The sequence below is a fragment of the Thalassophryne amazonica genome, chromosome 12, assembly GCF_902500255.1.
Source record: "Thalassophryne amazonica chromosome 12, fThaAma1.1, whole genome shotgun sequence".
Taxonomy (NCBI): domain Eukaryota; kingdom Metazoa; phylum Chordata; class Actinopteri; order Batrachoidiformes; family Batrachoididae; genus Thalassophryne; species Thalassophryne amazonica.
In genome coordinates this window covers 78,276,764-78,298,580 of record NC_047114.1, presented here as the reverse complement: position 1 = coordinate 78,298,580, position 21,817 = coordinate 78,276,764, and the positions used below count along the sequence as shown (strand labels likewise).

The 21,817-nt window shown below is 41.1% G+C and overlaps 2 protein-coding genes across 3 annotated transcripts in view; both read left to right on the top strand.

The window, feature by feature from the left end:
• The first annotated feature begins 1,284 nt into the window (after window positions 1–1,284).
• The window catches only part of gpt2l (glutamic pyruvate transaminase (alanine aminotransferase) 2, like), a 61,761-nt gene continuing 41,228 nt past the window's right edge, over window positions 1,285–21,817 (top strand). Inside the window, exons 1-2 of one of the 2 annotated variants that reach the window (XM_034184046.1) lie at window positions 1,285–1,487; window positions 15,190–15,379. In XM_034184046.1, the coding sequence (XP_034039937.1) occupies window positions 1,453–1,487; window positions 15,190–15,379 (225 nt within the window). In that variant the 5' untranslated portion in view covers window positions 1,285–1,452. Of the gene's footprint in view, window positions 1,488–14,995; window positions 15,380–21,817 lie in introns of those variants that run through there. The other variant, XM_034184045.1, reaches the window with a different exon arrangement.
• fuz (fuzzy planar cell polarity protein) lies at window positions 1,421–3,168 on the top strand. The gene is made up of 2 exons (XM_034184048.1): window positions 1,421–1,504; window positions 1,778–3,168. The coding sequence occupies exon 2, from the start codon at window positions 1,783–1,785 to the stop codon at window positions 3,091–3,093; it is 1,311 nt and encodes a 436-aa protein (XP_034039939.1). The 5' UTR covers window positions 1,421–1,504; window positions 1,778–1,782; the 3' UTR covers window positions 3,094–3,168.

The following is a 21,817-nucleotide window of genomic DNA, read 5'->3' as shown; positions in this document are numbered from 1 at the left end:
AGTGGACTGAGTGATGCTCCGCCACACAGGGTCCGTCACTGGATTACAAACAATGTGTGTTTCAGTCAGAGAGACAGGTATCACCTGGACTGCAACAACTACATGGGTATTACACTCCTCTCTATCCCAGACAAGATGCTTTTAATGGTCATTCTTAAAAGGATTCAGTCCCAGTTAGCTGCCACTAATCTGTATTCACACCCAAGAACCCAAGCTTTGTGATGCTAATATCCTCCATCCTCAACACATTGTCTACTGTGAACACTTTCCGGTTCCTGGGATCCACCATCGCCAGAGATCCGGAGTGGCCCTCCCACATAGACTCATCAAGAATAAGGTACAGCAGAGGATGTACTTCCTCAGAGAGCTCAGGAAGTTAAACTTGCCCCAGGAACTGCTCGTCATCTTTTACACATATCCAGTCTGTCCTGTGCATCTCCATCTTTGTTTGGTTTCCCTCGGCTTCCAAACATGACAGGCACAGACTTCAACAAACTGTCGGGTCTGTAGAGGGGAAAAAAAAAAATCGGAGCTAGCCTGTCCTCCATCCAGGACTTACACCGGTCAAGGACCAGGCAGTGAGCTGGTAATATCTCTGCAGAGCCTTCACACCCTGGACACGGTTTAAACTCCTCCCCTTTGGTCGATGTTACAGAGTTCTGTACATCAAAACAAGGGACAAAGGAACAGTTTCTTTCCACAGGCCATCACATGGGTAAACAAATTTAACCTGGTATAAAACTCACTAATTCATATACTTCATGTACAACCTTAATCTGTTTGTTTCTCCTTTGTGCACACATTTTTACTGCACATTTTACTTGCACAATCCCAGATCAGACCTCAATTCAGACTAACAGAAATAATTTTAAAACAAATTTCAAACAATGGCTGCATAGTATTTAAGATGATAAAATATTGTGTGCCTTATAATAAATTAAAAATTCAACAAAAAAGTTGAATAAAGTGGCTAGGTTATAATGTTATAAATGTGCTTTTTTGAGTTAAGCAGTGATTGAACGATTTTTCTTTTGCCTTTGTGTAGTAAAAGCGACATATTCCCAACTCAAGTAAAATGTTTATAATTGGGGTGAATTTAATATGTCGTTCTATAACTTAATTCCTTGATTCTAATCATTTTTCACTATCTTTTGCTGCCAGACATACTTGAAATGATTCATCGTTAATAAAGTCTGGTGTAGCTGGCAGGAGTCAGACGAGATTTTCTGATGAAATCGTAGTTAAGGCATTGCCTCAACTCTCGCGAGATTTATTCGAGGGCAAATCTGAAACAAAACTCACCAATTTCAAATACTGGTAGTTGCCCGTTCGTGATGGCTGGCCTGGGGTCAGTTTTTTCATTCATTTCCACAGAAGTTAAACTTGAGGACGTAACGCATAACTGACGGTTGACCAGCTGAAAAAGGCTGTCATCGCCACCCCGCAGGAAGAATGAATCATGGGACACCGTTGCTGTGGATACGACGGTAACGTTGACTTCTTTGACTTCAGACACAAGCTAGCTGGCGTTAGCGAAATTAAAATTTTGTAGCGGTTTTATCTAGTTAAGAGACGTATGTTAGCGAACAGCGACTGTCCCGTTTAGTTATAAATGTCTACTTGGTGTCTGAGCTGAGACAGCTGCGTGCGCTAGCGTGAAGCTAACGGCTGAACAAAGGATGGTCGCGTTCCCTGATTTAGGCCTCGAGAAGTTCATTCATTCATTCATTCATATGAAGACTGTTATCACGCTGACCACCTGGTTTAGCTGATTGTGTGTTGATGGTGATGATGCTCCACGGTGGGTCCACACAGCTCATCTGCCTCACAGCCAGCAGCGGAGTTCCTCTGCTCACAAGAGGAGCCTCCAAACAGCTGCCTTTCTCCGTCATTGGTTCCCTGAACGGGGTCCACATGTTTGGAGGTGGACAGGGCGTCACGCTGTCCTCCTGCCAGACTGCCTGTGGGGGGAGAGTGCTGTGGAGAGTCTTCCACGACAGTGTGGTGCTTATTGCTGTGAGAAGGGACCAGCAGGCAGGAGGTGCAGGCAGCCAGGAGGAGGAGGTGTGTTTACAGCGCCTTTTGGAGAACGTGTGGAACTGTATGGTTCTGATTCTGGGGCGAGACGAGCTGGTCAATGTGAAGAACGTGGAGCGGCTTAAGAGGGACTTGCGCTCCTGCTTCGGCCTCATTGATCAGCTGTTGGAGGAGCGACAGGATGGCGTTCTGGGTAACTTGACACACTGCGTGGACTCTTTGCTGCCTCCCAGTACAGTTCTTCTTCAGGAGGCGCTGGAGGGATTCGCACGAGCAGCAGACAGCGAGTTTGGGTGTCTCATCATCAGCGGTCGAGTTGTTGTGGCAACTGAGAAATGGTGGCGCCTGGATCCGCGTGAAGTGGTGCTACTCTCTGCTTTGATGCGAGTTCTCTCTGAGTCTAGATCAGCCTCGTGTGATTACCCTGTTTTCCTTCCTCTGGGCAGCCCCACTGTGGCTCATCGCCTGCTCCGCTTCCAGCTCCTCCCAGGGGCAGATGTTTGTGTACTCTGTGGCCCGACTCCTTCCCTGCACAGAACTGAGACTGAGCTGGTGAGATGTTTCTGGACACCCCTGGTGGAGACCTTGAGAGACTGTCTAGCTGTTGGAGAACGATGCCTTCCTGGATGTGTATCCCTGCGTACTGATGTCCTAGCACTACTTCTCATCAACCGTGAAACTCGTCGGTCAGTCTCCTGTGTGCAGACATCCACTAATCACTCACTCACAGACCCTCCTCTTCCCTCCAAGGAGCGTTGCTGGGAGCTGCTGAAGCTCTTCTACATCTTCAGCACATCGCGCTACTTCAGCCAGGATGATACCTTGTGTGTATCACCAGAGGAGAAGGCTGTGAGACAAAACACTGAAGACTTTGTCCTTGGATTTTCCCACCAACCGCTGCAGTGCTATCTCATTACACAAGAGTGCAAAAGTTACGCGATGCAAACACCACAGCACCAGCTCTTCCTGCTCATCCCACCATCAGTCCCCACCTTTGCACTGCGTACGGTGGCCACACAGACTCTCACTGACATAACTACAGCCACTGGTTTTTAACGAAGCATTTAATTTCAGTACAATATTTAGATATTATTCTATATTATTATTCTGTGTCTGAGTTAAGATAACTATTCATCTGTCATATGTATTCACTGCTGACAGTTGATGATCATTTGTTTTTACTGATAGTGTTAAACATGCATCAGTAGGTCTTGACACTGAACCATGAAGCATAAAATTATTGTGCATCTTTTATGAAGACAAAACACTGCTAAGACAGAAGTCTACTGATTTACATGTGTTATTGTTTCCATGCATTTTCACTGTCAAACTGAAAACATTTTAAGTTGAATAGGACCAAGAAAAACTCTCATAACATAAATGTTAAATAGCATTTATTATTATGGCTTAGTCATCTTAAGTTTTTTTTTTTTTTTTTTTTTTTTTTTTTTTCCCTCTTCAAAATCCTTGTGCATTTTGGCATTAAACCTTCATCAGGGAGTCAAACAGAGTTCAAAACATTGCACACACAGTTGTTAAACTCTTAGCTTTGAAGTTGTCATATGTCACAAATGAATGCTGGTTAATGTTGACTTAAAGCTACAGTGTGCAGGATTTAGTGTCATCTACTGATGAGGTTGCAGATTACATTTTGCTGTAGCATCTCATGATTTTGTTCCTTCATTGGTATTGGGGATTCATGCTCTCTTGCCTTCTCTTAGGATAATCAATATGTATGATGCTATATTTCACAAAAATTCTCGTGCTTGTTATCCTGCACTAGCAATCAGTAGACAACGTATAGGGGAGGAACAACTGATTCCTCTTCTTTTTCTTCACTTTTTTAATCCATGCTGCCAAAATACGAAAGGCAGAGTAAGTATGTCCCTTTTTTGTGTTACAGTGTTGTCATGGTGCTGTAACATAGTGGCCTCCATGGGGGGCTTGCTCCCTTGTAGATATGAAGGGCTCATTCTAAGCTCACAGAAACACACCATTTTGTTGTTGCAGGTAAATTATACAGTAATGAACAGGTGGTTAAGAATGCTGTATATAAAACCTCTAAATCCCACACACTAGCTTTAATTATAAGGTTTCCACTGTATCTAAAAGGGGACTGGCAATCTACTGGCATGCCAGTTTAGAGTGCACGTGTGTATGGGGGTGTGATTGTGTTTGTTTGTCTATATGTGGCCCTGTGACAGCCTGGCGTCCTGTCCAGGGTGTACCCCCCTCACGCCCTATGACTGCTGGGGTAGTGGGGTAGTTTCCAGTGACCCTTAATTTTAGTTAGTAAATAGAAACAAATGGTAAATGGACTGCATTTATATAGCGCTTTCCATCTGCATCAGACACTCAAAGCGCTTTACACATCAATGTCTCACATTCACCCAAATGTCAGGCAGCTGCCATGCAAGGCGCCCACTACACACTGGGAGTAAGTAGGGGATTAAGGACCTTGCCCAAGGGCCCTTAGTGATTTTCCGGTCAGGCTGGAATTTGAACCATGGATTCTCTGGTCTCAAGTCCAACGCTTTAACCACTAGACCATCACCTCCCCTAAGTGGTTAGTGGTTGAACATGAGTGACTGAGTGAGTGTGACAGCAGCCCCCTCCGCCCTCCCAAAAAAACAAACAGTGGAGTCTATAAATATTTGGACACTGGCATCATTTTTTGTAATTTTGCCTATTCACGCCATCATAATTAAGTTGAAATGAAACAGTTGTGCATGATTCAAGGGATTTAACAAAAATTAACATTAACCATTTAGGAATTGCACCCATTTCTATGCCTAGTAAATGAAGTCTGAGACATATTCAGTGACTTGAGAATGTTCTTGTGTCCATCCTGTGAAAGAAAACTGTCAGTGATGATTTGTATTAAATTCTTATACTTAGCTTGTCCATTTACTTATGGCATCTGAAAATGGTCTGTTTCTAAAAATTGGTGTCATTCCTAAATGTTAAGATATTTTTGCTGAAGCCTTGAATTAAAGTTAGACAACTACACTGCAAGTACTTTCATTATGTAATAGAGCCTGACCAATATGTATTTTTTGAGGGCTGAAAAAAACTGATATTAAGGAGTAAAAAATTTCTGATATAGAAATGTCAACAGATATACACATAAAAAAGGCTATGATTCCATACATTTTGTTATCAAACACCTATCACAGAGACATATAATTGAAGCTTGATGTTTTACAGTTTAAACAAGAACTTTGCTATTAAAAAAAATTTCAAAATATAACCAACAACCATCCGACATGGATCACGCAGTCTTCACTCAGCTTGGCCTTCGCTGTGTCGTATCACTCAACATTTGCATTAAATAGACTTCCTGTCTGTTTTGGCCCTGCTTAGCTGGTGGCACAGCGACCCAGTGGTGTAGGGATGCACAGTGCAGCACGTGCTGTCGCACTGAGGCCCGGGAGATACAGAGGCCCGTGAAATTGTCTGGACTGATCTACATGACCACACTCAGTGAATCGCTCTTTTATGCATGTTGTGTGCACTGCGCACAGCTGTTACCCTTGAAGCAAACATATCATGGTTTTCCAATTGGTGAAATAGTTGAGTGTAATATATTCCAAAATGGTGTGGTTTTTAAAAAAAATGTATAATGGGCTAAATTTACAATAAAGAATATGTTGTGTGGGCCGCTGAAGAGGAGGCTAGCATGGCTAGCATACTGGTATAGTATAGTTCTACGCTTTTTACTATTTTAATTCTTTTTATTAGGAAACGGAGCGGACCGCGGCCTCAACTTTACCTAAATTCTGGGTCTTTTAGTGACGCTCAGGGCTAGTGGCCATCGGTCACCTTAGTATTTCTTCTGGTTTTCTTGTTGTTTAATGCTGACAAATTATACTGTATTTGTTGTCTTTCTGATGCCTGATTCTGTTTTTTGTTCTCTGAGGTGCAGCTCCGTCCAGAGATGGATGTGGTATTTGTGCTGAAGACCCTCCTGTCCTGTGCACGGCAACATTTCCTGTATAGTCGTTTTGTGAATTGTTTTGTAATTTATGTCTGTAGCATGGCCCAAGCAGAGGGTCACCCCTTTGAGTCTGGTCTGTTTGAGGTTTCTTCCTCAGAGGGAGTTTTTCCTTAACACTGTTGCTCTGGGGGTTAGTAAGTTTAGACCTTACTGGTGTGATGTGCCTTGAGGCAACTCGGTTGTGATTTGGCGCTATATAAATTAAAATAAATTGAATTGAAAGAAAAATTGACAAGTCCGGGCCCAGCAAACTGTAAGCTGTGTTTAGTTTTTCTATTCATTACTTGGCGAAAAGAAATAATTTTTTATGATCTCCATATTCTTGATTATAGGCCTAACCTCATTAACCAGTCTGATTCAGAGTCAGAAGCATGCAGTTCAGACGCAGCCAGAAGCACGTCAAATGTCCTGACATAAAAAGGTCCACCTACTTCTGGTCATGTTACTTCTGCTGGCAATCATGGAGATGACAGAAGCCAGGAGGACAGTGCTAAAGAATATGAGCAGCAGAAGGATGACGAGCCACTGTCACAGACACTGCAGCCTCACCCCACAGACAGAGGGCATTTTGATGAAAATATTTTAGATGCTGCTGTTATACATTATATCATAGCAACGGGGTCCTGTAAACCTTGTGGCCCGTTCCCAAAAAAATTTAGATAATCATTTTTCTGAAACGTTTTACAACACATCTACAAAAGCCAGGATCAAACTGCCAAGCACCTGGCTTTGCTACTGTCCAAAGCTGGACTGTCTGTTCTGTGAGCCATGTTGGCTATTTGGAGATTGCAGTTCAACCTGTTACAACGCGTGGGTGAATGGAATCAAAGATTGGGGAAAGTTGACAGAAAAAAATGAAACTCCACGAGTCATCTCATGTACATGTTGCAGCCTGCGTGGTGTATGAGCAGTGGAAACGCAACCATACTGTCGATGTGCAAATGGAGAGGGACGTGCGTAATGCAGCTCTCTTTTGGAGACAGGTTTTGGAGTGCATAGTGAATGTGACATTAACACTGGCATCTTGCAGCCTCGCGTTCCGGGGGCACAGAGCAGTACAGAAGCAACCAAACAGTGGGAATTTCCTTGCCATTATTGAGCTGCTGGCTAAATATGACCCTGTGCTAAGAGAGCTAATTGATCGGACCAAGTGAGTTAAATACTGAAGTCCCACAATTCAGAATGAGCTCATACACATTTTGTCACAGCGAGTTAAACAGGACATTATAGCTGACCTAAATGAAGCGCCTTTTTTCTCAGTGATTATGGACACTACACAAGATCTGTCCAAGCGAGACCAGCTTAGCCAAGTTTACAGACACCCTTTCCCTGTTTGATCACCGCTGTGCACCAGTTTAACCAGCGGTCTGTGTTTTTCACTTTTTACACTGTAGCTGTTTGGTTCTTTAAATAAATTGTAAAATATATATATATATATATATATATATATATATCTTCTGTCTTGTCATGCTATAGGCTTCATTTTATTATCATCTCTTCTTGCCTTAAGGTTTATTATGTAGAGGTGCACTCCTGACTGCAAGAAAAATGATTTTGTAGTCATTTCAGCACCGTCATGAATTAGACAGCTCCTCCCCTGCTGTCTGATGGGATGATGAGGAATGCTGACCTGCAGGCTGCAGACTCTTGTGCACATGCAATTCAGAGTGTTAAACCTAAATTCTTGAACTCTTAAAAAATTTCTAATACAATAACACAAGTCATTTATTTTATTGTAAAATGCAGCACACTGTTGGTAAAAATCTATATAGACCTCATAGCGTGGGTGGGCGCGTGTATGTGTGTGATTGTGCTCGTACGCCTAATAACTAGTAACATGCCCGTAGGGCCCATCAATATATCTTACGCTGGGGCCCTGCTGAGGTTGCTACACCACTGTGGTGACCACTTGTCTCTTGTCACTATAAAACGCTCACTCTAATTGAAAATGAATGACAGCTGGTCACTTTGCCTCTGTCTCTTGTAGCTAATGTGATGGGGTTCCCAGCCATACTTGACAGATCAGTTGATTTCAGCTTCATTGTAGTGGTGTACAAAAGCAAAATTACAAAAACTCACAGTTCAAATACTTTTGGCCCTGACTGTATATCAACTGCTCTTTCAGCGTCTGTTTTGTCTGATTTTTTTTGTTTGATTAAAAAACATCAAAAAGCAGTATAACGGGTCAAAAACAGACTTAAGATGAAATGAGATTATTTTTACAATAATTACTTGTGTTCCAAACAGATTTAGATTATTGCCATGTTTTCATTCTAGGACAGTGTGATGGCCTTTGCCCATTCTCCATATAATGTGGAGGGCATCCAGTGTAAAACTTGTGCCAAATCAACATGCAGCTCCTTCTCAGACGTGCTATGGTGACCCCGAGTGATAAAAGGAAGAAGCTAAAGGAACTTACTTTACCATTTTTTTCATCCTGCATTAATTTGTTCATTCAAATTTGGTGTAATTACTGATGCTGTAAAATAAGGAAATATTCATCATGGGGGAGAAAAAAAACCCTGTAACAATTTACAAGCACCAAAGATGACACGCTGGAGTTTATTCTTTTATTTAACCAACAGCCTCTCTGAAAGAGCTTCTGTTTAGATTAAACTAAAACTGACAACAGCACATACCTCTGCCAAGAGGCCCAACACTCTTCTGATTATGTGTACTTGTCCTGAATTACTGGTCGGGACACTGTTTCAACATGTACTGTACACGTAACATGGAAATGGATGGAGAGATATTAAAGATTAGCTGTCATCATTGTCAACCTCAGTACTTACTTCACCTATAGGAGACAGGGTTTTGAGGAAAGGTGTGTCTAGAAGTTTGTGCTGAATTTAGAAACTGAAAAATAAACAGCAATCAGGGAGAAACTAACAGACTACTACTGTAATTAGCACTGGTGAAATGTTTTTGTTCTTTTTTATATTTTCTGTGCAGCATGTCACTAATCCACATTTACTGTGTGACAAAAATGTGTCCGGTTTGGGTATTTCTGGAAAGGAGCATGAGGTTTACTCAGCTGTCCCGCTGAAAGGCCCAGCTTTTTGTGCAGTCAGTGCAGTACAGGTGTGTGATGTTTCTGAGCCACCGTGGTCTCAGTAGATTTTCCGGGCATTTCCAGAGTGATTCCAGACAAATGGTGTTGGAAGATGGCTATAGCATCATGCTGCTGTCTAAGACATTGCTTAAAAAAAGTTTGAAAGCATGTTCAGTTGGGAGTTGTGCTGCTGATGCATTGATTGTGAACTCCTAAGTGTATCATTATCTTTTCACTTTTATCCATATAGATGAAGAGCATATTTTCTCGCCACAGGTAATGCTTTTTCCAAGATGTTAGACTAACCAGTGTTTGACAGTTTTTGTAAATCAACAAGAAAATTGATGTTGTGGTTTCACAGAAATGGCATGAAGGTGAACAATCACAAAGTTGAACTCCAGGTTTCTGTGAAATAAGACAGACAGATAAAGCTTTTCACTTGGTCTATGTCCAGACTGCATGTAAGCAGGAGATAATGTTAAAAATCTCTGCACAATAGAAAAGCAAAACAACAATTTCAATTTAATTAGCTTATAATGCTCCAAATCACAGCAAAAGCTGCCTCACCTTACACGGAACAATTCAACATAAAATTTAAATAATTAAAAATGAATAAAAAAAAATTTCAAACACATAATTAAAAACAGAAATAAAAGAATAAAACAGATAAAAAACTATTCATAAGAAAGAATAAAAATAGGTTTTCAGTCTTGACTTAAAAATGTCCATGGACTCTGACTGCCCCACAGTCGCAGGAAGACTGTTCCACAGGGTGGGTGTACGATGAGAAAAAGCTCTTTGACCTGCTGACTTCTTCTTCACCCTGGGAACACAGATAGGTCCCGTATCCTGTGACCCCAAAGCCTGGGCCGGCACGTAAGGTTCCCCCAGATCAGCCAGATAAGATGGTGACAACACATCACATTTAATGATATGACAAGAATGTGACTGCAAGATGTGTTGTGCATAACAGGAATTTCTTATCAGCCTTTTCTTGGTTACAAGTCTGGTAAATTTTCTAACTCTGATTGGCTCAGGGAAATCTGAAACTGGTGGCCTGTGAAGCCACTATGTACTGCATGATAAACTTCTGTCTATAAATTGTAATATCTTAAACACTATTTTGTACCTTTTTGCTTGCAAAGGTCTAGTTTATGTGGCTTCATTATTCACATTCGTGGCCTTTTCTACACTCATTTGCGGTTTATTTTGTTTTGAAGTGGTTTGACAGTGCTCTAATCAGCTTGTTGTTTGTTTGTATTCTCAGTATTACTGTGCCTGGAAAAAAAAAATTCTAGGGGGAACTTTGATACACATATTACGATGGTGTTTTAGGGCCACATAGAATTTGTTTTTTAAGACTTCGAGAATAAAGTCGTAATATTACGAGAATAAAGTCGTAATATTACGAGAATAAAGTCGTAATATTATGACTTTATTCTTGTAATATTACGACTTTTTTCTCGTAATATTATGACTTTATTCTCGAAGTCCAAAAACAAATTCAATGTGGCCCTAAAACTCCATCGTACACTGATAGCTCTTATGTGGTATCTTACTTTAATTAAAGTGCAAGTGTGTAAAAAAAAAAAAAAAAAATCAGTACTCCACAGTGCAAGTACCACATAATCTGTCCCAAGCCGCACACATATACATAAAACCCTGGTAATCATGGTGATATGTTACAAATCCCAGCAGCAGAGGGTTACAAAGAAGTAACAAGTTCTCCTAAATTGTGTCCATTTCTAAGGTTCATTACAAACAAACCTTGAGAAAATGTCACACAGTTTTAGATAAGTGCAACTAAAAAAGTGTTTATGCACAAGAAAATAAAGGAGCATTATTTCTGGGTTTGTGGGTGGGGTGTGGGGGGGCCCACGCCACCATCTCACTGGGGACGGCTGTCTGTCTATTTATTTTATGGCAGTATGTTCTGCGGGCTGACTGTTTTGACCTCACAATTTTCAAAGCTTCCTGTCCAAATAATGGTCGTCCGCGTGGTGAGATTTTCTGTCATCCTGTATCTGCTACGTAGTTGTTTACTTGAGCTGTGCCTGTTTATTCCCTTTCAAGTTATTGGTGGGGAAATGGTTGTGTTTGTCACATTTAGCCAGTTGAAGGCCTCCTTTCCTATTAAAGCTACAGTCGCCCTTCACATGCCCTCATGTAGGTTGTTCAGTGTGTAAAACTGATTGTTGTAGAATCAATAATGCGTGAAGATGATTAGTTCCTGTACATGATACAGGATCACAGAAAGCTTCATGAGGGAAGAGCATCATTTTGGCAGGAAGCATTGAAAATGGTGAAAATAGTCAAAACAGTCAGCCGGTCAGGGGAAGAATGCTCCGTAGGACAGGTGCCGTTTCGTGCAGTACACCTTGCACAGTCACATCATTGTGTCATTAAAAAGCAGTGACACCAATATAGTACCTCTTTTGCTTTCCAGAATGCAAGGCATGTTTGCATTATCTGCTGCACACGCACTCTGGACATAGACTCAGGCAAAGCTTTCATCCCATGTGGGCAATTTTAGTATTGAGTTTCTGTACAAGCGTTGATAAAATTAGATTGTGATTCTATGACTACAACAGACACATCAGAGACAGAACTCTGCCTCACTGAAGAGCCTTCAAAGAAAATCATTTCAGAGCATTGCCATCTTCTGACATCACATGATGTCTTTGAAATCCAGAAAAGGTTACAGTCAGAGAAGATGCATCCACTGAGACTGTAATGTGTCAGAAATCAGCTGCTTCACAAACTCAGAAATGCCATCGCACATCTCCTGGGCCTTTCATTGGGACAGAAAAATACTGAAGAAGGCAAAAATACAATGAAGTATACAGTATATGCCAGTGCACATTACTTTAGTATACATAACATTCACTTGTCTCCCAATGTGTTCATACGTACACATTGAATAAATGTCCTCTTCCATTTTCTCCCTGTTTCATGTTTGTTTTTCAGCTTTCAGGTGTATTTTTCAGTTTCTAGATTAATGGCAGACTTGTTATTCATTGGCCATACTTGTTCCAATTAAATATAGATTGCTGGATTCAGCACGGTCATTTCGTGATAGACCTTTGTATCCAGAAAGTATTCACAACTTTCACTTTTTCCACATTTTATGTTACAGCCTGATTCCAAAATGGAGCAAATTAATTTTTCCACTCAAATTTCTACTCACAACACCCCATAATGACATGAAAAAAGTTTTTTTTTTTTTTTTTTTTTTTTTTTTGCAAATTTATTAAATATAAAACACTAAAAAAAAAAATCACATGTACATAAGTATTTACCGCCTTTGCTCAATACTTTGTTGATGCATCTTTGGCAGCAATTACAGCCTCAAGTCCTCTTGAATATAGTGTCACAAGCTTAGTACACCTGTGTTTGGGCAGTTATGCCCATTCCTCTTTGCAGCATCTCTCAGGCTCCATCGGGTTGGATGGGGAACGTTGGCGCACAGCCATTTTCAGATCTCTCCAGAGATCTTCAATCAGATTCAGGTCTGGGCTCTGGCTGGGTCACTCAAGGACATTCACAGAGTTGTCCTAAAGCCACTCCTTTGATATCTTGGCTGTGTGCTTAGGGTCATTGTCCTGCTGAAAGATGAACTGTCACCCCAGTCTGAGGTCAAGAGCGCTCTGGAGCAGGTTTTCATCCAGGATGTCTCTGTACATTGCTGCATTCATCTTTCCCTCAATCCTGACTAGTCTCCCAGTTCCTGCCACTGAAAAACATCCCCACAGCATGATGCTTCCACCACCATGTTTCATTGTAGGGATGGTGCCTGGTTTCCTCTAAACATGATGCCTGGCATTCATGCCAAAGAGTTCAATCTTTGTCTCTTCACACCAGAGAATTTTGTTCCTCATGGTCTGAGAGTCCTTCAGGTGCCTTTTGGTAAACTCCAAGCAGGCTGCCATGTGCCTTTTACTAAGGAGTGTCACTGCCATCTTCTAAGTTAGTTACTTTTAAAATTGAGTAATCAGTAAAGTAACTGAGTTACTTTTTCAAGGAGTAGTCAGTAATTGTATTACTTTTTCAAAGTAACTGTGGCAACACTGTTGACCTCTGTCACCAACAAGGCATTTTTTTAATCCACACAACTACCCCTCATTGGATATCTTCTCTTTTTTGGACCATTCTCTATAAACCCTAGAAATGATTGTGCATAAAAATCCCAGTAGATCAGCAGTTTCTGAAATAGTCAGACCAACCCGTCTGGCACCAACAACCAAAGTCACTTAAATCCCCATTCTGATGCTCAGTTTGAACTTCAGCAAGTCGTCTTCACCACATCTAGTAGATGCCTAAATGCATTGAGTTGCTGTCATGCAGGGGTGCCAAAAGGGGGAGAATAAGGAGAAGGATTGTAGGGGCCCATGATTGACAGGGTCCCTAATACAATTACAATATTTCTGTGTAGGCTCTCAGTTGTCCAGGTGGTTTCCATAGTAGAGAAGCTTGAATCTTCAACTGGACTGGGTTGCTTGACGCAAGGACGCTTCAAATCAATTTCGCTTCAAATCACAGAAGCTTCCTCAGCTAAAATTCTTGCTCTGGTAGTCTGACTTCTGTCTGACCCTTGTAGAGAAGAACAAACAGAAGCCACAAAAGCTGGAGTTTTAAACCTAACCAGACGCGTCCTACCGAGAGGCAGACTGTTAACCGTTACACAAAAGGCTATACCAGCACCGCAGAGAGGGCACCAGTGGACCTCAGTCTGCAGTTCATCTCCACCTTAAAGACACTAACCACATGTTTGAGGACAAGGGAGTTAAAATCTTAGCAGAGAGAAGAAATGGTTTGAGAGAGGGGTGAAGGAGGCATTCTATGTGAAACAGGTGAAACCCAGCCTTAACCGGGGAGGGGGTCTGAGACACGCTTTGTCCCCTGTTTACAGTGGGGTACTCAGATCAAAGCAGTTTCAGTGTTTTGTTCATGGTAATGAGTCATTCACGTCATCAGGAGAGGCGTCAGTCCCATCGTTAGGAGGGACAGCTATCCTGTCATTAGGAGGGTGCTAACAAGAGCACAATAGGTGCTAATTAAAGCAATTGTTTAGTCACTAGCCAATAGCAGTCTGCCTCTCAGTAGGAGACATCTGGTTAGGTTTAAAACTCCAGCTTTTGTGGCTTCTGTTTGTTCTTCTCTACAAGGGTCAGACAGAAGTCAGACTGCCAGAGCAAGAATTTTAGCTGAGGAAGCTTCTGTGATTTGAAGCGAAACGTCCTCGCGTCAAGCAACCCAGTCCAGGCAAAGATTCAAGCTTCTCTACAATTGCAGTACTGGCAAAATAATATGGGGGGTGGCCCAGTAAGATTTCTTTTCATGGGGCCCCAAATCCCTCGCGGCGTCCCTACTGCCATGCTTTTGGCTGTGTACCTAATAAAGTGGTTGGTGAGTGTATATGTATTTAGCACTTAATAACAGCCAGCTGGTCTCACTGTGGGGCTAAAACTGACTGTAGCGTTTGAATGAGGAATTTGCATAACAGCATTTATTAGCCTTTAAAGTTGTGTTGCCAGCTGCACACACATTTCCAATCCAGATGCAGGAGGCGTTTTCATAATTATTTTAGAGTTCAGCCTCCTCCAAAAATAAGTTTTGCGTGTTCAGCTCAGGATAAAGTTGTTTGGCTGGTCCCATGTTGAGTATTTGATTGGTGTGGCCTGAGTGAGTCAGTAACCGGAGAGCAGACCGTGATTTTGGGGGGAGGAGGGATAACGGAGCCGCTCACAGACGCTCACTTGTCGAGTTGCCATGTCTGCAGTGCGCATGTGACTCCGAAAGTTCTCTGATTTTTTTTTTTTTTTCTTCCTTGGAATCCTTAACTTTTATAGTTTCCGTAAAAAAAAAAAAGGAAAAAGAAAATCAGGGGTTGTACCAGGTTTTGAAGCACTATCAGCACCGAAAGGTCCAAAGTTTTTCTTTCTTTCTTTGCGCTCGGTTCCAGGAGGCCGTGCGTCATGTCGGCTACGCGGCACTTTGTGACTTTGAACAGGGCGGTTGTCGGCGCTCAGCAGCCGGCTGCTCCGAGGCTCCGCTCTCTGACTTCTCTGTCCTCCTCCTTCTCCTCCTCCTCTCCTCTCAACAGGACCATCTCCGGTCTGAGCGCCACGCGGCGCGGGGGGCTTCCCAAAGAGAAGCTGTCCGAGAACGGAGTGACGCCCCGGGTCAAAGTGCTGACCGTGGACAGCATGAACCCGGCGGTGAAGAAGGTGGAATACGCCGTGAGGGGACCCATCGTGCAGCGTGCCTTGGAGCTGGAGAAGGAGCTGTCGGAGGTTTGATCCCACTCACTGTCTCCACCATCCGTGTCCTCACTGCGCTCACCTGTGCGCGCGCCACAGGTTTTTTTTGTCCACTTCACACTTTAGACACATAATAAATAAATACATTTAGTCAGATACTGATTTTCTCATTCTTCTGCAAGGAAGATTTTCTTAAATGAGAATTTTAAAAATGCCAAAATGAGAAGAAAAGGCAAGACAGGAAAATGGGCACCCAAATCAGGATGAAAAGAAAAAAACACATTGATAGATTAATGAAATTCAACACACACACACAAAATGTCAACATTAATTAGAAAAAATAAATTTACAAAATAACGAAATCAAAAGTTTGAGGTTTTCTGCTAGATTCAGTTCCTCAAAAGTTTTACTGCATACCTCTCCATATATTTCAGTAAACAGAAATTTGGTTTTGTCATCAAGAATCTACTTTTATAAATGAAAAAGAAATGCAAGAATAATGATTGTATTAATTACCAAGTCATGTAATTGTTAGATTTTTTTTTAAATAAGCATATCAAATCAAACATTTGACTTTGTGAAGTCAGAGAGATTGAACACTTTGGGAATAACTGTTAATGTACATGTTCTCCCCTTAAAAAGTACTGACAAAAAACACGTTCAGAAAGAACAGTTGTTATGATCGAAGTCAAATTGGGGTCTATATCATTAGGAATTTTAAAGTGAATTCCTTTGCTTTGAATGCAACAGGAAATGTAGAATCTAGATCTCAGGGTAATGAATTACTAGTTTATAATGAATTACTAGATTGTTATAATTATGTAATACATCTGCACTTTATTATTTCTTAGTTATATGACCTGCAGCCTGTAAGTTACTATATTGTTATTATGATGCAGCATTTGCCACTTTCACAGCTTTATGTTGGAGTAGAGAAGGGTTGTAAACTCAGAATTCCCATGGCAGAGTGTAGCTCAGATTTTACAGCAGCCAAAAGGGGACCAAAGTGCTTTACAATGTGCTTTGTAATTAATTAAAATTTAGAAATAGAAATCAGGGAGAAACTTGTTCCACAGTTTGGGACCGCCTACTGCAAAAGCGGGATCACCTCAGAGCTTACATTTTGATCTCAGGACTTCTAATTAAATTTGAAGACATGACCATAATGTCCTGCTGCAACTGCTGAGAGTTAAAATTTCAGACAGGTAAGGTGGGGCAAGACCATTAATGGTTTTAAAAACAAACATTAATATCTTAAAATTGATTTTAAATTGAGCTGGAAGCCAGTGTATTGAGTAAAGTACAGGGGTAATACGCTCACATCTAGAAATGTTTGTTTAAAGATGAGCAGCAACATTTTGCACAAGCTGGAGGCACACAAGGAAATGAAGTGCCTACAATAATCAAGTCTGAGGCTGATGAAAGCCTGAATGACCTTCTCAAGATCATGTCTATTGATGGAAAGAAAACCTTGCTTTGACAACAGAGTTTATCTGTTGATCAAACAGGTTAATCACTTCCAAACTCTTAACAGCTGGCTTTAATAATTAGCCTGAATACCAAAAGATTGAGGCTACAAGATTACTCTCTTTCCAGTAAAGAAAATTTTGTGACAGCCACTGCTATATATCACAAATACAATAGAGTCACAAATTCAGTGCATCGCTTCTGTTACAGTGCATCCGGGAAGTATTTCCACATTTTATCTTACAACCTTATTCCAAAATGGAAGATATTCATTTTTTCCTCAAAATTCTACACACAGTACCCCATAATGATGACGTGAAAAGAGATTTTTCTAATTTCTTAAAACTAAAAAAAAGAAAAAAAAAAGAAATCACACGTACGTAAGTATTCACACCCTTTGCTCAGTACTTTGTTGATGCACTTTTGGCAGCAATTACAGCCTCAAGTCTTCTTGATTATGATGCCACAAGCTTGGTGCACCTATCTTTTGGCAGTTATGCCCATTCCTCTTTGTAGCACCTCTCAAGGTCCATCAGGTTGGATGTGGAGCGTCCGTGTACAGCCATTTTCAGATCCCCCCAGAGATGTTCAATCGGATTCAGGTCTGGGCTCTGGCTGGGCCACTCAAGGACCTTCACAGAGTTGTCCTGACATCACTCTTTTGATATCTTGGCTGTGGGCTTAGGGTCATTGTCCTGCTGAAAGATGAACCATCGCCCCAGTCTGAGGTCAAGAGCGCTCTGGAGCAGGTCTTCATGCAGGATGTCTCTGTACATTGCTGAATTAATCTTTCCCTCAATCCTGACTAGTTCCCAGTTCCTGCTGCTAAAAAAACATCCCCACAACATGATGCTTCCACCATCATGCTTTACTGTAGGAATGGTGCCTGGTTTCCTACAAACATGACATCTGGAAGTCATACCGAAGAGTTCAATCTTTGACTCATCAGAACAGAGAATTTTGTTTCTCATGGTCTGAGAGTCCTTCAGGTGCCTTTTGGCAAACTCCAGGCAGGCTGCCATGTGCCTTTTACTAAGGAGTGGCTTCCATCTGGCCACTCTACCATACAGGCTTAATTGGTGGATTTTTGCAGAGATGGTAGGTTCTTCTGGAAGGTCCTCCTGTCTTCACAGAGGAATGCTGGAGCTCTGACAGAGTGATGATCAGGTTCTCGGTCACCTCCCTGACTAAGGACATTCTCCCCAATCATTGAGTTTAGACGTGCGGCCAGCTCTAGGAAGAGTCCTGGTGGAACCTAACTTCTTTCATTTATGGATGATGGAGGCCACTGTGCTCATTGGGACCTTCAAAGCAGCAGAAATGTTTCTGTACCCCCAGATTTGTGCATCAAAATAATCCTGTCTCAGAGGTTTACAGACAATTCCTTTGACTTCATGCTTGGTTTGTGCTCTGACATGCACTGTCAGCTGTGGGACCTCGTATGTAGACAGCTGTGTGCCTTTCCAAATCATGTCCAGTCAACTGAATTTACCCCAGGTGGACTCCAGTTAACCTGTAAAAAACATCACAAGGATGATCAGTGGAAACAGGATGCACTTGAGCTAAATTTTGATCTTTATGCCAAAGGCTGTGAATACATATCTACATGCGATTTCTTAGTTTTTATTTTTAATAAATTTGGTGTATTGTGTGTAGAATTTTGAGGGGAAAAATTAATTTCATCCATTTTGGAATAAGGCTGTAACATAACAAAATGTGGAAAAGCAAAGCACTCTGAATACTTTCCAGATCCACTGTCGTCCCCATGAGCAAATAGATGTATAGATCATCAAAGGACAGATAGTGCTTGGCTATTATTAACCCTAAAAGCAACATGTACAATGAAAATAGAATAGGGCCTAGAATAGAACCCTGTGGTACTCCACAAGAAAGAAGTTCTTTTTAAGAAAAGCCTCCTCTGTAACACTTTGTCATGAAGCTGTATGTCTGTGCTAGGGTGATGGTCTAGGGGAGGTGATGGTCTAGTGGTTAAGGTGTTGGGCTTGAAACCAGAAGATCCTGGGTTCAAATCCCCGCCTGACTAGAAAATCACTAAGGGCCCTTGTGCAAGGTCTTTAATCCCCTATTGCTCCTGGTGTGTAGTGAGCACCTTGTATGGCAGTACCCTGACATCGGGGTGAATGTGAGGCATAATTATAAAGCACTTTGAGCGTCTGATGCAGATGGAAAAGCGCTATATAAATGCAGTCCATTTATCATTTATGATATGACAAAAGTTGCGTAATACAGTTTCTTCAGCCACAACAATAGAAACGTATATACTTCTTTGACAGTTGTCTGGGTGTCTTGGTGGCTTCCCTCACTTGTCTCAGTGGCTAGCACTGGTCTTAGTGGCTAGCACTGTTGTCTTATAGCAAGAAGCACCTGAGATCGCTTCTCGCGTGGTCCATTCTGAGTGGAGTTTGCATGTTCTCCCCGTGTTTGGGTGGGTGAATTGGAAACTTTGAAGTATGTGTGAATGTGTTTGTCTGTCTGTATGTGGCCCTGTGATGGACTGGTGTCCTTTCCACACTGTGTACCCAGCCTTTCCCCCTCTGACCACTGGGACAGGCTCCAGCTCCCCTGTAAATCTTAACTGAAATAAACTGGTATTGATACCTTCCATTAAATGGATTGTGACAAGTTTTGAGCAGCTGATTGAAATTTAGTTTAATTCCACATAATGCTGTCATGTTTGTTAAAACTGTGATAGTCGTTTGTTGGTATATCATAAATTCTATTAAAGTTTTCATATGTTTGGATTTGCCATTCAGGGTTAGTGCCCAGGTTCATTCATTATTAATTGAACTTTAAAGCTTATAAGAGACTTGTTAACTTATACTCCCGTTTAGAGAAGAAACTGTACATTGATTCATTTATTTGATCACCAATTTCGATTTAATTTCAATTTCTTTCATGTATATAGCGCCAAATCACAACAAAGTTGCCTCAAGGCGCTTCACACAAGTAAGGTCTCACCTTACCAACCCCTAGAACAAGCACACAGGTGACAGTGGTAAGGATAACTCCCTCTGATGATATGAGGAAGAAACCTCAAGCAGACCAAACTCAAAGGGGGGACCCTCTGCTTAGGCCATGCTACCAACACAATTGACAATACAAATATACAGGAAATTTTGGGAGTCCATACTGGTGCACAGTACGGGAGGCCTGCAGATGACACCCACTCCCACGTCTGGATGGAGCCGCACCTCAAAGAGAGGAAAAAAAAAACAGAATCAGGCGGTAGAAAGACAACAAACACAGTACAATGTGTCAGCATTAAACAACAAGAAAAACAGAAGAAAAAATGTAAAAATCCTAAGCTGTTTGAACATTTTTTAAACAATGATTTTAAGTCATTCATGGATGAAGAATGCCAAACATAAAGTTTCCAGGGATTTAAACTGTTTTTCTGATATTTTTTGGACTAAAGGGTGAATTGGTTCTGAGTTACAGTAATTATCAGATGAGTCAAAGAAAATAGGCTAAAGTTGCGTCATTGCTTGTGGCATTTGAGATGGAGGGGGGGCTGGTTCTGAGTTTCTGAACATGAATGTAATTATTGTTTCTTTTTAGTCTGAGTTGCGGCTCAGCAGCTATTCATTCATGGTCATGCACTTATTTCCATCTAATCCTCCCCTAAGAACAAAACTCCCTGTACCACTTCTTATGCTGCTTAAGTGCATTCTGCACAAAGTCCTTCATTTCCAAAGTCATTTTCTGTCGTCAATAATGCTTTCAGTTTTTAACTAATAGTTGCCTTCATGTTCGTAAGGAATCAATAACTTTTTTTTCTCTTTCTTTTTGAATATGCTCATAGTAAAGTTGGTGTCATTTGTTGAAAATATTAATGAATGACAGCTCAGATGATGTGTAGTACCCACAGATTTCACAATGTGTCATTTGGTCATTGTTAATCTTTAAACCTCATTATACTTCACTGCCCTTGGTCTTCAACACTTTTTTTACTCTCTCTGGTTTCTTAATCATATTTTGTCATGGAGAGATCCCAAGAGAGGTGAAAGTCCGTCGTTGGAAGTAGATTTGTTTTTTTTTTTGTTTTTTTTTATGTGCGTCACAGTCTGACCTAGTTCCTAATCTGTCACTGTCACTTTAACTCTGTCAGATCCTGCTGACCAAAGTATTTTTTGTCCAGCTTTGAACCCCAACACAGATGGCCTGTTCCTCATTATCATCTATTTATTTATTTATTTTTAACAGCTGTAGTACAGACAAGTTTATTTGTACAGCCCAAAATCAACAGGAATGCTCCAGTGGGCTTCGTGAGACTGGGTTGCTCAAGACACCATACCTCCATCGACACATATTATTTCAGGAGGTTGTTTGTTTCAGCATTGGCAGACATGCAATCAGTGGTGCAGAACAGCGTAAATAGCAGGAGCAGAATTACAGCATGGAGAAAGACTGAATTTTTACAAAATGTAATGCAAGGTGTGTAAAAGTTAAAACTTTCACAAATACTAAGATTAAGAAGTTAAAAGCTAATACTACTTTACAATGATGGTACATTAATTAATGCAATAACAAGCATTAACTAACAGTGAATTATGACTTAACTGTGATTAATAATCATTTATTGAGGGTGTTCATTTTAACTGAGGCAGTGGTTCTCAGCCTTTTTTTCTTCAGAGCTCCCATCATACTGTGAGGAAAATAAGTATTTGAACACCCTGCGATTTTGCAAGTTCTGCCACTTAGAAATCATGGAGGGGTCTGAAATTTTCATCTTAGGTGCATGTCCACTGTGAGAGACATAATCTAAAAAAAATCCGGAAATCACAATGTATGATTTTTTTTAAATAATTTATTTTTATGTTACTGCTGCAAATAAGTATTTGAACACCTGTGAAAATCAATGTCAATATTTGGTACAGTAGATTTGTTTGCAGTTACAGAGGTCAAACATTTCCTGTAGTTTTTCACCACACTGCAGCAGGGATTTTAGAGCTTTCAGGTTTGGAGTTTCAGCTCCCTCCAAAG